Source organism: Apteryx mantelli, chromosome 4 (assembly GCF_036417845.1).
Source record: "Apteryx mantelli isolate bAptMan1 chromosome 4, bAptMan1.hap1, whole genome shotgun sequence".
Taxonomy (NCBI): Eukaryota; Metazoa; Chordata; class Aves; order Apterygiformes; family Apterygidae; genus Apteryx; species Apteryx mantelli.
The window spans coordinates 70,647,391-70,660,655 of NC_089981.1; the positions used below are offsets into that span (position 1 = coordinate 70,647,391).

At 37.3% G+C, this 13,265-nt stretch overlaps 1 protein-coding gene across 11 annotated transcripts in view; it reads right to left on the reverse strand.

Moving 5' to 3' along the window:
- Window positions 1-422: 422 nt before the first annotated feature.
- The window catches only part of FOXN3 (forkhead box N3), a 221,601-nt gene continuing 208,758 nt past the window's right edge, over window positions 423-13,265 (reverse strand). For 8 of the 11 annotated variants that reach the window (XM_067296910.1, XM_067296911.1, XM_067296918.1 and 5 more), the window contains 3 exons: window positions 7,318-7,918; window positions 2,820-2,978; window positions 423-1,999 (listed from right to left, as the gene is read on the reverse strand). In XM_067296910.1, coding sequence (XP_067153011.1) covers window positions 7,369-7,918 — 550 coding nt within the window. In that variant the 3' untranslated portion in view covers window positions 423-1,999; window positions 2,820-2,978; window positions 7,318-7,368. The remainder of the gene's footprint in view (window positions 2,000-2,819; window positions 2,979-7,317; window positions 7,919-13,265) is intronic. The other 3 variants (XM_067296913.1, XM_067296915.1, XM_067296914.1) reach the window with 3 other exon arrangements.

The window sequence follows — 13,265 nt, forward strand, 5'->3', positions numbered from 1 at the left end:
CAAAAGAATTCAGAGTCCTAGTGCTGCAGAAAGTAGAATAAAGCCTGAAGAGGGTTGATACAAAGATAAGATAGAAATATTTTTCAGAATGTTATGTCTATACTGTTGCACGTCTGCTTAGTGAATCTCTTCTGATTGTTGCTAATGTAAAAGATAACAATTCCCAGTAAAGTCAGCTTGGTTTCCAGGCTGCAAAACTGATGACAGAAGATCAGGCCCTAACAGCAATTTAATATTCTTTTTAATCGTTCACATAAGGCAGCAAATTAACATTAGTTGGTATCTACTGCAGCGAAGATACAGGTGACATCCCACTAGGGCTAGAACTATTTAATAATGAAGTAATTCATTTGTAAAAATATTACTGTTGTTCCTCCTTAATATCTGAGCATATTTTGAAGCCAATATTCACAAAACTACAATTGTTCAATTGATGCAACTCAGTAATTTTTATTGCAACTGGAAGACAATACATCACAGAAACTTTATGGTAGGTTTTGGGAAAGTGTTATTTACAATAATAATTGATGAAATAGTTTGTCTTTGGCAATATGATTACACATCAAGAAAATGTAAAATGCAAGTATGCCTCTAAATCAACATTTTCATATTTCCTAAAGATCAGCTGATTGCACTTGCCTTCGGACTGCTCATTTAGGTAAACACAAATACAACTTAACATCACTGTTCATTCCCCATCACAGTTCTTATTTTAATATTGATGAAGTTGGCAGTTTCAGACGCCAAGTACAGAAAAAAAAATTGGCTTATCACTGTACTAAATTAACTTATTTGCCAGTTAAGGTCATGTGACCCTTAAGCACTGATATTAAATCTCTTGGTCTTTTGATTGCTTTATCACTTTTTTCTGTAAAACAAAATATTTCAGAAATTACAGATCAGAGTATAAAAAAAATGTACAAGTTCATAATGCTTTTCATACACACACAAATCATTCCCCCCAACATTTTACATCATGGCAGTTTTAAGTAGTGAGTGTGAATGATGCAGGCATGGAACTGGTTATCAAATACAGGTATTACTTTCAATTGTTGTCCCACACACATACTCAAGAAATGTACAATGCTCTATTAACTTAAAAATGTACTGAAGTTCAATGTTATTTGAACAACAACAACAAAAAAGAAAAGTCTTGGGATTTTAGGCCACAGTAAAAGAAAGAAAAAACTCCAATTTCTAGATTATCAACCATCTTAGAATCCAACATGGAATTTAAGCATCCAGTAAAATTCTTCCCAGCACTGAGGGCTAGCACAAGTTGTCATTTATTGCTTAAACCCTCAAATGCTGAGCTCTCACAACTGCTGACCTGATCCAAAGCCCAACAGAATTAACTGAAAAATAAAAAAGAAACAAAAAACCCTTCCACTGATTTTGAAAGGATGTTAGATCAGGTTGATTTCATCCTCTTTGCAAAAGTAAATGTGATACAGTAGAAAAATCATTATATAGCTTCAGATAAATATTCCTTGTTTCAATGCTAAAACAAAAACAAACTCCCCAAACCAGGAAAGGCTATGTATTAGAACAACTCAAAAGTGACCTTTAAATCATTTCTGGTTTTAAATGTACACCAGCAAAATACAGCACCATAGACACATTAGGTTGAGACTTTTTTTGGTCAGTGAAGCTAGTACTTGTTTGCTGAACTGTGGAAGAATTATAAGGTCATGTACATGATCAATGATAAAGCAACCCAGCTGACAAGTCTCTGCTTAATTCAAGAATAACCAGTACTAAAAATAAAAATGTAAAAATAAAAAACCCTAATAAACCACCATCAGTTAATACTTTCTAAACAAAAGGGGATTAACAGATGAATTCACAAATGTATGCAGATTTATACAGAACACTGAATGTTGTGTGTAAATCCTTATAAACTCCAGCTTAAAACAGAAACACAGAAAATGTATAGTTTGACTTACACATTCCATTTCAAAGGAAAAGAGACATCATTACAACTTGGTAACTGTGCTAACTGCAATATAAACCAAACAGAAATTCAAAGTTTGGCAGATAACTAAGAAGAGGGTTATCACTTAGGTTATATAGCAAAGTGTTGATGTATATTACATAGAGTAGTATAAATAATAAAAAAGTATTATTTAAATTAGATCACAGTGCTGCATTATGTGCATAACAGTGTTTGATATATTACTGGAGGGCTGTGAAGAACACTACTAGAACTTAACTGGTCATACGGTCAACACTGATATTCTGTTACAATCAAGAGGATGTATGGTTCAAATGCTCTTTTGGTGGCAAAGTCAAGAAAATGTTTAAAAATGCTTCTTATAAAATATGCCAATGAGCTCTTCAGGCAGTTAGGACATACCTGAAGAAACTTGGTTTGCATTCTCCATGAAGTGAAGTAAATTGCATTTAATCTGAAATTGCAAATGCATTCTCTCTATAGTTTTCCTGGAGCATGTGAGGGTAATGTTTTAAAAAATGCCTAGGGCCAGATTAAAGGGAAAATGGTAATAATAATAATAAAAAAAAATCAGTAAAGATTTTCAAGAGCACTTGGGTGTCTATAGCTCCACTGACTGCAAAGGAGATTAAACACCTTAAGATTCTAGAAAATCTCAGAATGCACCTATCTACATCTTTAGACACAGAAATACTTTAATAATAATTAGGGCCTCAGTGATTCAGGAGCCAAAACCTCAGTGAAAATCAACTGTAGCCACTGAGAAAATGGGACAAAGTTTTGTTTTGGTAATTTTATCCATGGTGCCATTTGATATACAGTTTATGATTTCATTCTCTGCTGAGGTATACTGATGTAACTCTACCTTACTCCAGTGAAGAATGCAGCCCACAGAGTTTCTTTACATCTTTTCCAAATGTAGACGGTAATTCAGTGGAACGCCGGGAGCCAATACACCTACTTTGGGCTTCCTTTCTCCCCTTAAGGTAAGACAGGAGTCACTCTATGGACACCACCTGAATTACTAGAGTGAAGAGAGAATACAGTCACAGGATAGTTCTATAGTCCTAAATGGCATGTCTCATCACCAGGCTTTTCATCTGTAAAACTCCGGTAGTATCAATAGTTTTACTGCTGGTTTTGCCAGGAGAAGATCAGAATCAAACTGATATCAAGAACAGCCATGCAATGATATAGAAAAGCTGTTCAAGACCTGTGCTTGGCATTTTTAAATGCAGGCAAAGTCTGCACCAAAATGATTCTTCGGTAGAACACCCAATTGCTTGCAGAATGCAAGCGTGACCACTAGATTCCTTCTCCCTGCAGGCTTCAATAGCTCTGTCTGTGGCACGAGCTCTGGCCTACAAGAGCTTCTTCCTGCAAAGGGCATATTCCAAAGGAACTCTTGGTGAAATATGAGTGATCCTTAGAATTCACAGCTATATGAAACTTGCCATTAAATGTTTTCTGACCTGCTGGGGTTCCCCTCACCCTTATCTGTTTTGGAGAAACATCAATTTGGCAATACTGATAGACTGAGGAAAACTGGAAGTTAGAGATTCTAGGACTTTTCAACCCAAAATGGCTTAGTAAGGAAAGCAAACAAGAAAACACAAACCACCCGACGTCTGAGGAGTGAAAGAGTTTGTAATACAGTCCCATTACCACTTAGATTTGGCATTATTCGGGGAAAGTAAAGACAACTGGATTGAAAGGCTGACACTGTATTTTTTGGAAAACAATTGAGTCTCAGTTCTTATGAAATATGAGAACTTTTCAGATGGAATAAGAGCAGTTCTGACAAAGCTGCCGTTGTCAGCCAGGCACAGAAATATTTTAAAAGGTGACTCATAAATATTTTACACAAATCCAGATCTGAAATCATATACTTATCATCAATAGTTAGAGTAAGGGTCAGTAAAGAGAAGCTGTTTTCAAACTCCAGAAATCATCTATAGATGGCATTAGCACTCAGCCAAACTGCTGGTTTCTGAACATATCTTTAAAAGCCCCTGCTGAATAATATCTCCTTAGTAGACCAGGCTAGGAACAAGAAATCATACATTAAAAAAAAAAATGCTTGCCAACATTTTAAGTTTATCAGGAAGTAAATAAAGGAGGTGTTGAAATCTTAGATTTTTATATATGTGTGTGTATATATATATATCTTTTTTAAATAAGATGCCTAATTAGATATTTATGCAAAATGACTGTTTTCTAAGGTGAATAATACTAGTGGTAATTATACACTTAGCCACCAAGAGTCCACATTAATGAATGGTACTTGTTATGCAGCAGATATTGACCTCCTTTGCACTGACATACTGCAATCCATAAAATTGCTCTGGAATTAGTGCTGTGCCTGGACAGAATCTGGCCACTGGCACACAAGCACATCCTTTTCTCTGGAGGAAAGAGAGGGCTGAGCCCCATTTTGAGTACATTTCCTGTCACTAAATTTGACTTTTAAATGTTGCTTTTTGATAAATATTAGAATACTTTCCAGGTGAAACAACTTATGCATTAATGACAGAAGTTGGTGACGATCTGATGCTGTGGTATTTCACGTTTGGCATGACTCTCCCTGAAGCCCATAAAAACACGAAGAACCAAGTTTTCCTGCACAGGGGCCGAGTGGTCCTCTGCCTGTGGGCTCCGGCTGCGGAGTCAGTGGATCTGGCAAGAAGCCAATTACCCCTGTGCAGTCACACCAGGGCTTTCTCCAGAGGAAAAGATATGGCTTGTGCGCCTCTGTGCTACCTGGCCAAAGGACTGCTCCTTTCTGTTCTTCCCAGCTTTATCTTCAGGGCTGCTGGCAGCCAACAAAATTTAATATCTATGTACTCTCACTGTAACTTATGCAGGGAATAAAGCCTGCACACATTGGCCCCAGGATCAGCGAGCTGAGAGGAGGGCAAAGCTGTTCCTTGCACCATCCTTGGCACTCTCCTGCCATATCTGCATAGCTAGCAGTTGTGCTGGGCTCCAGCAGTCGTCAGACACCTCCTGACAAGGCAGCACTTGGATCCCAGGACACGTTGGGTGAGACGGGAGGAGAGGCACAATTTTGTTTGTTGCCTCCAGTGTGGTCCTGTTTTCCACGCAGGAAAATGTTTGTGGAGCACAGGAGTACTGGCAGCTCCAGGCTGACCTATCTTTCAGTCCTTCCACTTCCTAACTGAACATACAAAACACATCTCCAGATGCAATTTTTATTTCACTCCACTGAGTGGGAAGTCAAACCCTTCTCTAACTTGCTCTTCATAAACTAGTTCCATCTTAGCGAAACTGCTGACTGAAACAGTTATCTTAGGGATATTCTTTCAAAGAAACGGATCATTTTATTCTGCTAAGTGGTAGGGGTTTTCAGCCCCTATGATTTTCTTCTTGCCTCTAGGATACTCTAAGTGTAGAATTTTTCATGCCAAATTCATGAATCCAGGCGAGAGCGACTGCATTATTTATTTCACAGCTTCCCTCTGCTGTAGGGTTCTCCAACCTAACAGTCACCATTCTCAGGAGAGTAGCACTGTACTTGAATCATCCTCTCTGTAACACTGGTATATCTCTGGTCACCTCAGTAAGACTCTTCACTAACATCATTTTCTCATGGCAAATTAGCAAAGCTATTTTCTCATCTACTTATTCCTGAATCATATTAGAGAGTTTTCCTCAATCAACCTCCCATTATTCTCTTGATTCTGCCATACACACTCACTACTAAATTTGCCCTCAGATTATTGCGTCATGTTACACATGTACAGACGAAGAAAGGACACACTTTTTTTAAACAGAAGTAGGGATAGGGGGGCTGAATGTGCAGACAAGGCAGTATAATTCAACCATCCAAGCCCTACCAGAGCATGAAGATTTTATTTTTTAATATTGCAGAGTAAGTTCCCCAACAGTCAGTGTTTGTCCCTGAAGAAGGTTAAACCTTAAACACCTGCTTCAAAAAAACCCCAACAACAACAAAAAAGAACCAAAACCAAAACAAAACAAAAAAACCCAAAAAACAAACTCTAAGCCTAAGGGCTTAAAAATTAGAGGCATAGCCTTTTTCTCTATTTTCTATATTTATATGAAAATAATTCATGCTTCATGCTAAATACATTATTTACCTTACAAGAACTTTGTCATCTTTGAATTAAAAAAAAAATTGTTTGCTTTTTGTATTCCCCCCCCTCCCAAAAAGGAAATCCATGCAGTGTGGATCAAATTTATTCTGCTGGCTACGCTGGTTGAATCTGGAAATCTGTTGTCATTTTTGCACAGATGAATCCTGACTGACATTAACTGCACACTCATTTCTGAGGGCAGTGTAGGAGCTCTTTTATTTACTTCTTAATTTTACTGTCCACCAATATGCTTTGTTTCTTTTTTTTTTAATACAGCATAATACTAATGGCAGGTTTTGTAGCATTTTTTTTCCAGTTAGATCAAGTATTTTTGATCCACAGAAAAATATTCTGATTTATTTCCTTCCTTAATATTTACTGTAATTTCTTAGACTTGATTGCTTTTCACTCAGGCAGTTTAGAAGACATAGCTTGTTTTTCCATATTACTATTATTTTTTGCACGCAGTGCCAATCTTCAGGCTTATGGCTTTTTGAACATTCTTTTAATTTAATATAGAAGACAGAATTCAGTGATTAACGATACTACTAATAGTGCCCCCCTCCCCCATTTCTTCTCATTATGTCACTGAAACCCATTGCATACACAGTTCAAATTTCCCAAAACTTAAAGTTATCAGTCTTCACATTATGAGCCACACACATATAGTACACGAAGCACTAAAAGTGCATTGCTGTATGCACAGTTGCCACCAGTGGCTGTCCAAAGACTTCTATGGCACAGTGTATCCAAGTGCCACTAGATGGTTCTTGGTTTGGTGTTGAGAAGTACGTGCCTCCTCTTTCCCCCAAATCTCTTTATTCACATTCACTTATAACCCAATCTAAGGCCATTAAAAAAAATCTTAAGGGTCAGGCCTGAATGATTACTAAATTATGCACATCTCTTCTAGTATAAGAGGGATTTCCGAGTGCCCAATTTTACTCCCATCACATTAATGTTGATGTCACTGCGTATTCAACCATGCATTTTTGACAAGCCGGAGAAAGCAATGGCGATTTTGGCTTTTTTTTTTTTTTTTGTTGTTAACATTTTGTCTTCAGGTAATGAAAAGCTTTTGTAAATTAGCTGAGTGTCAGTATGAGTTCTATGGCTTTAATCTCCTTTAAAAATAAAAATCTCAAGGGTCCAAAAGAAATAAAAAAGAAATAAAAACAAATAGAAAAGAAAAACAAAAAGAAAAAGAAAAAATTGCTGATATTGCCACAAATCATTAGAATTCACCTGACGTGCTGAAACAAAACTTTGTAAGTTCAAACAAATCATTGATTTGTTCTAATTTTTTGTGGTTTCCTTTTGCTCTTTCTGCCCCTTTGCCGTCCGATTGGTGATGTTGTTCAAACAGGACCGAATTCCCGCTAAATGCAGGAGAGATCCTGCTGCTTCTTTCATCTCCTCATCGTCACTCTCAGGGGGCTTTTCTGTACGTCTCTTTTTAAGAGGCAGTGTGTCACTTGGTACTTTTTTCACCTTCATTAAATGTTGCCTTTTCTTGTGCTGGGATGCATACCCACTGTCAGCTAAAGAATCCTTGGTCTCCTTCCGATTTTGCTTTTTGTCCTCCTCTTCTGTTTCACTATGGCTCTCATGGCTCTGGAAGCTAACTTCACTTCCTTCACTGCTGTCTTGGCTACCTTTAGTTGCAAATTCGTACTGGTCATCAGCAGAGGAAGAGGAAATGGAGTCACTAGCAGGTGATGTGCTCCTGTGGTTGGAAGATTTGGCACTGCTGTAGTTGTGATCCTCCTTTGGGTCACCGCTAACAACTGGGGAGCCACACGACTGCTCGCTTTCTGTCCGCATCCGGCAGTTTGTTATTCCATTCCTGTAAAAACAAATTGAAATAGTCTTAGAAACCACAGAGATGTAATCCTGCCTCAGCACAAAAGGTAATATGGTAAAGCTAACTGACAGATAATTTAAAATTATGACTATCAAAATAATGCCTACCCAGGCCAGTTTCAAAGCCCAACCTTCTACTGACTCATATTGCGTATGGACTGGACTCTACACATAAAACAAACCAAAACGAACACAACAGTACAAGAGGCAGGAGCAAGCAGGATGGTCACAAATAAAAGATGTCTGAACAGTCCTGATTTACATTTCAACTAAAAGTTTACATTTCATAAAAGTAAAAACAAAAACAAAACCCTCCGCTTATTGCATTTATTACATGTTAAAAAAACTCTAATGACCTGGATACATATTCTCTCCCCTTTTTCACATAAAATGATACTACCAAAAATGTGGGGAACAGACACTATCTTTCCGGGGTACTGTTTTTGTTTCCTCTAAAAGACCATTTTGCATCTCTACTGTTCCAAGGGTAGGAAATATTTCACCTGGAACTAGCACAACTTCCAGTCAGGACTCTTTCTGGCATAGTGAGTAACTATGTATAGCACTCAGGTAGTAGTTCAGTCACATTTCTGATTGTTATCAGTTTCTGGATAATCTTAAAAACAATATAATCTTAAGACACTAGCTGCCAACAGTATATTAAAATGTGCTAAAAAACAAACAGTAAAAAAAATACCTGTTTTTGCTCTAGAAGCTGTCATTTTCCCCTTTGGTTTTATGGCACTCAGCACTGTGGAACTACCGCAACACAGTATAACATTTAAAAACTAATAGCGTTTCCTCTGCATTGGAAAATATTGGGAACATTGCCACTGACTTTACAATACAGAATAAAATGCCTGCAGGCCTTTTAAAGACTGGACTGTACCTGCGCATTATGTAATTCCTGTTGAGAAAAAAGGAGGGAAGGATGCTCAGGACTCATCATCGCTGGCCACCCTCCCAGTTCCCTGGCCTTGAACCTCTATCAGTAAAAGAAATGCAAGACTGTTTAAACTATCACATGCTCAACCACTTTAAAATCTAGTCTTGCCACCTTCTCACTCTCACTACAGTATTTTCATACGTTTGCAATGGTGTTGGATTAGAACCTTTTCCTAAAAGCACACAATGAACATAGATATTTCTTAAGAGGAATGGCACAGTGGCAAGCCCAGAGTATTACTGTTCCTTCTACTTAAATAATGGGAAAGTGCTTTAGGTTTCAGGGAATGGACCTCAGGTCTGGTTTCTTTACAGAAGAAACAGCAGAGTATTATCCATTTCTGAAAGGTAAGGCTGAAAAGTGAAAAATATAAGAGTGGTATATAATCCCACAGGTCCTATCTATCCAAATGCCCCTGTCTATAGAGCTCACTAAAATAAGAAACAGGGCTTTGAGAACCAGTGATAAGACAATGCCAAAAGATAGCAAATTATTCAATCATTCTAAATGTTCTTATTTACAGTATTTTAAGAGAAATGTATATAACAAAAGGCCCAGTTATTAGCAAAGAAAACCTCTTGCCAACCTCTTTTCTCAATAAAATTATTTTCTGAGATTTTAGAGTAGGTTTATGATCCATAAATTATATACAGAACCCAGAAGGAACACACAAAGCTCCTTCAATTATTAATAACTAAATGCAATATCATTCATGATTGTGCAGCAAGCCAGCTGCATTTACTCTGTGATGGTTTGCCACTGCAGGGGTTGTCATTAGAGGATGCCAAATGCTTAAAAGAAGAAATCATCCATACTAAACTAGTTGTAAGGTGAATTTATAACCAACTCTTTAAAATCATTCATTACAAGGAAACATGTGATGCATTTTAAGTGACAGATTCTTCACTTTTAGGCTAAATTTACATTTAAAGATGCTCAAAATTATCATAAATTAGCATAAAATTAAAGTTACTTGATTTTACTAGGCAACTAATAGTCAGGGCAATGTGCTCAATAAAATCTCACGCTACTAATCTTCTATATAAAACCAGCAATAAATTTTTGCTCCAAGGAAACAAACACAGGACAGAATGATAGGTGGGAACTCAAAGGGGATTCTTACCAACTAACAAGGCTTCTAACAGACTGGACTTAAATCAAGGTGCCTATTTTCATATTACTAACTCTACTCTGATTTTTTAGGTTGCTCTGAGAGACTATCAATAAAAAAAAAGCAACAGTTCCAGGGAGCAGTGCAACCATGTGCCAAAAAGACCTGGCTAATTTGCCCCTCTCTTGGGCCTCTAGTGTTTGCTTTTACATAAACGGACGATAATTCAGATTCAAAACCTCTGCCCGAGGGTCTTACTCCAGATCCCACTCCTTTTGAAAAGCACAAAAACTGGAATGAAAAGGGCCATGGATTATGGAGGTAATGTCCTGAGGGAAGGTATACTACTATGGGGTTAGATTCCCACAGGGAGTGACTGCGAATAGGGATGACAACAAAGAACCAGGGAAGTCCACAGAAAGGTGCAAAAGGAAATCACTTAAAGAAATGGGAGGAAAGAGGAAAACTTTGAAGAAAGGCATCTATGGTGGAACTGGTCAGGAAATGGATAGCATTTGTATCTCAGAAAACACTTTATGTTTTTCACTTACATTTTGAAAGATTTCCAACCAGTTCTGCTTGGGGAAATAAAAAAAGGAAAAGAAAGCAGGTCAAGGACAGAATTAGCAAAGGATATTCACAGAAATGAAAATGAGTTATACAGGCGGAGTGTTTTAGGATATTCACAAGATCAAAAGTTATGTACCCTAAAAGCAAATTAATCTGATTTTTATCTCGATAGGCAATAGCTTAAACATAAGATATGAAGAATTCTTTATAATTGATATTAATAGATTTATAAGAGTTGAATAAACCAATATCTAAACCATTCCTACTGCACACAAGCTTCTGAGACATTTTAAAGCTTTATATTGCTGTTATACATTCATCCACTCGCTAAGAAATGAATCCTGTGATCTGCTTAGTTCAGTCTAGATCATCAGTGGACAGAACTCGGCTGGGTTTCAGCAGATAGGTTTTGGCCAACTGAATGTATTTTTGCCCGCAGTTCTGGTATGAGTGATTCAGCCAGTACTTCAGGCCCAAAAACATGCTGTGTGCCTGGAATACTTTCTGCTCAGCTTAAGAAAAATAAAGAACACATATGTGGAGAAGGTATACCAGAACCTGTAATTCTAACTTTATCATTGAAGCAATAATAACAGATTTTTAAAATAAATGCTTTGCTCTGGTGTTTGGATTTTTTAAATGACAAAAGGTATTTAGGAATTCTGTGCTTAGTAAAATAGTGAGGCGAAATTTAGTTAAAGTAATTCCTAATTTCTTTTCCATTTCTAGTTCAAAACTTTACTTCAAGAATTTCCAGAAGCTGATCTACTTTCAAATGTTTTACAGCACTGGCTCCCCCAGTCAGTAAAGGCCACAGGAGAGTCTCTAGAACTTTTCATCCTCCTATCACGGACTGTTTTATTTGCTTGAGGGATCTGAACCACAGTTATACAACCAGAACTACCACGCACAGACTCTTTTAAAAATATTTCAGTTTGTCTGTAGCACAATTACACAAGCCTCAAGCACTGCGGAGATGAGTTTGGCCTCTGAAAGGCCGATTCCATCCCATTGTTAATTGATAAGAGTTCTGTTACTAATTTCATCAGGAGCCAGATGGAGCCCGCAGGAGCTCGATCTCAAGTCAGAAATGAAATAAATTCCTTCGCACAGTGTTAGTGGCCTTTGCCTTTTAAAGGGCCCTTCCTCAGGATGCGACAGAACTAAATCTCAGTCATTCTACCAAGGACAGGTACCTGGCACTTCCTTCTCTTTCTCTGCTGGCTTTCAAAAGCGATAAGTAATCACATTCCGTTTGCAAAGTGGCAAGTTTTCCTGAAAATTACTTACTGTAATTCACACCAGAGACAAGATATTCCTTTGACGAACAAAGCAAACTTACGCAGAGTTTAAATATCACCTTAACTATCTCTGATTCTTCTGGATGACATATACAGTATACCAGTAGGTGACAGTTTTGGAACATAATTGGAAACACCTCAGTTAAAAGATGCAAAGAAAGCAGTACAGGTTAAGTCGGGTTTGTGCGTTCTGACAGATTTTAGGCTTGATAAAACAATAACACTTTTTTACCATACAGGTAATGTAATTTCAAAGGGAGATTCAGAACAGTCAGAAGTTTTAGCTACAAGTGGTTGGTCTGTATACCACCATATACCAGCAGACAGGATGATGAGCAAGCAAATGAAAAATAAGTTGTGCTCACTTGCTGCATGATGAGACGCTATCAGGTATTATCGAGTAAAAAATCAACAAGTCAGTTACACTGTTGGTAGAAGCCCTTACAAAGATACTTTACAGCAAAATTGTATGCAAAGGACCACAGTAAATAGGAGTCATGAACTGCTAACAAAAGAGCACTTTGTCAGTAACAACAGAAAATTTGGAGTTAAGATAAATGCAGCCCTCTTCATTTTGAAGAAAAAAACCCAAGTTCTCCAGTATTTTTGTGCTTTAATTCCCAAAGAGTTCCTTCACCTCCCAAAAATAACTCATCCTGCGTCGTACAGGAGCAAAGGGGAATGCAATGCAACAATGATATTTAGCATTTGTTAAGCTGATCATACTAGTAATAAACAAGGACATTAAGAACATATAATTAAAAATTTATAAAGGGAAGTGTGTACCAGTTCCTTTACCTAAGCAAAAATAATCATTCATAGATAATGTGAGAATATAATTTTGCTTATGCTTTGGCATCTATGCTGCACGTTACTTATGTTTGGTTTATTTAACCACTGCTTGAATGGCTGATTCAAGGGGAAAAAAATAAATGAAAATACAGCTATCATGAGAAATGAATTCACCATAATGCAAGCTAGGCCTGAGGTATAATCTAGTAAATGCCCTGTACATTTAAAGTTAAAATAATCATAAATAACAGTCTTGTCTCTTTAAATAAAGTTAGGCATGAAACTCATTCTTGTTGCACCCCAAGGATCAGGAGCTGCAGAAGAACTGTAGCATTAATAGTTAAAAAAACCTCTGATATTTTAAAATCTAGTCTAAGGACTGTTAATGTTGCATTCCTGTTGGTTTTCCAAAATAAAGGAAAAGGAGTAGCTCTGCCTGTTCAGATGCACTTGCTTTCCCTAGGGAATAGGGAATATCTTCTCTTTGAAACTTGAATGGAATTTTTTTTTGCTGAGGGAAATCCCCTGGCAAGTTTGTTTTTGCAGCTTATAGATAATTGTGACATCCCCTGAGAAACTACCTGTTACTCGGGCATAAGAAGCATATAAA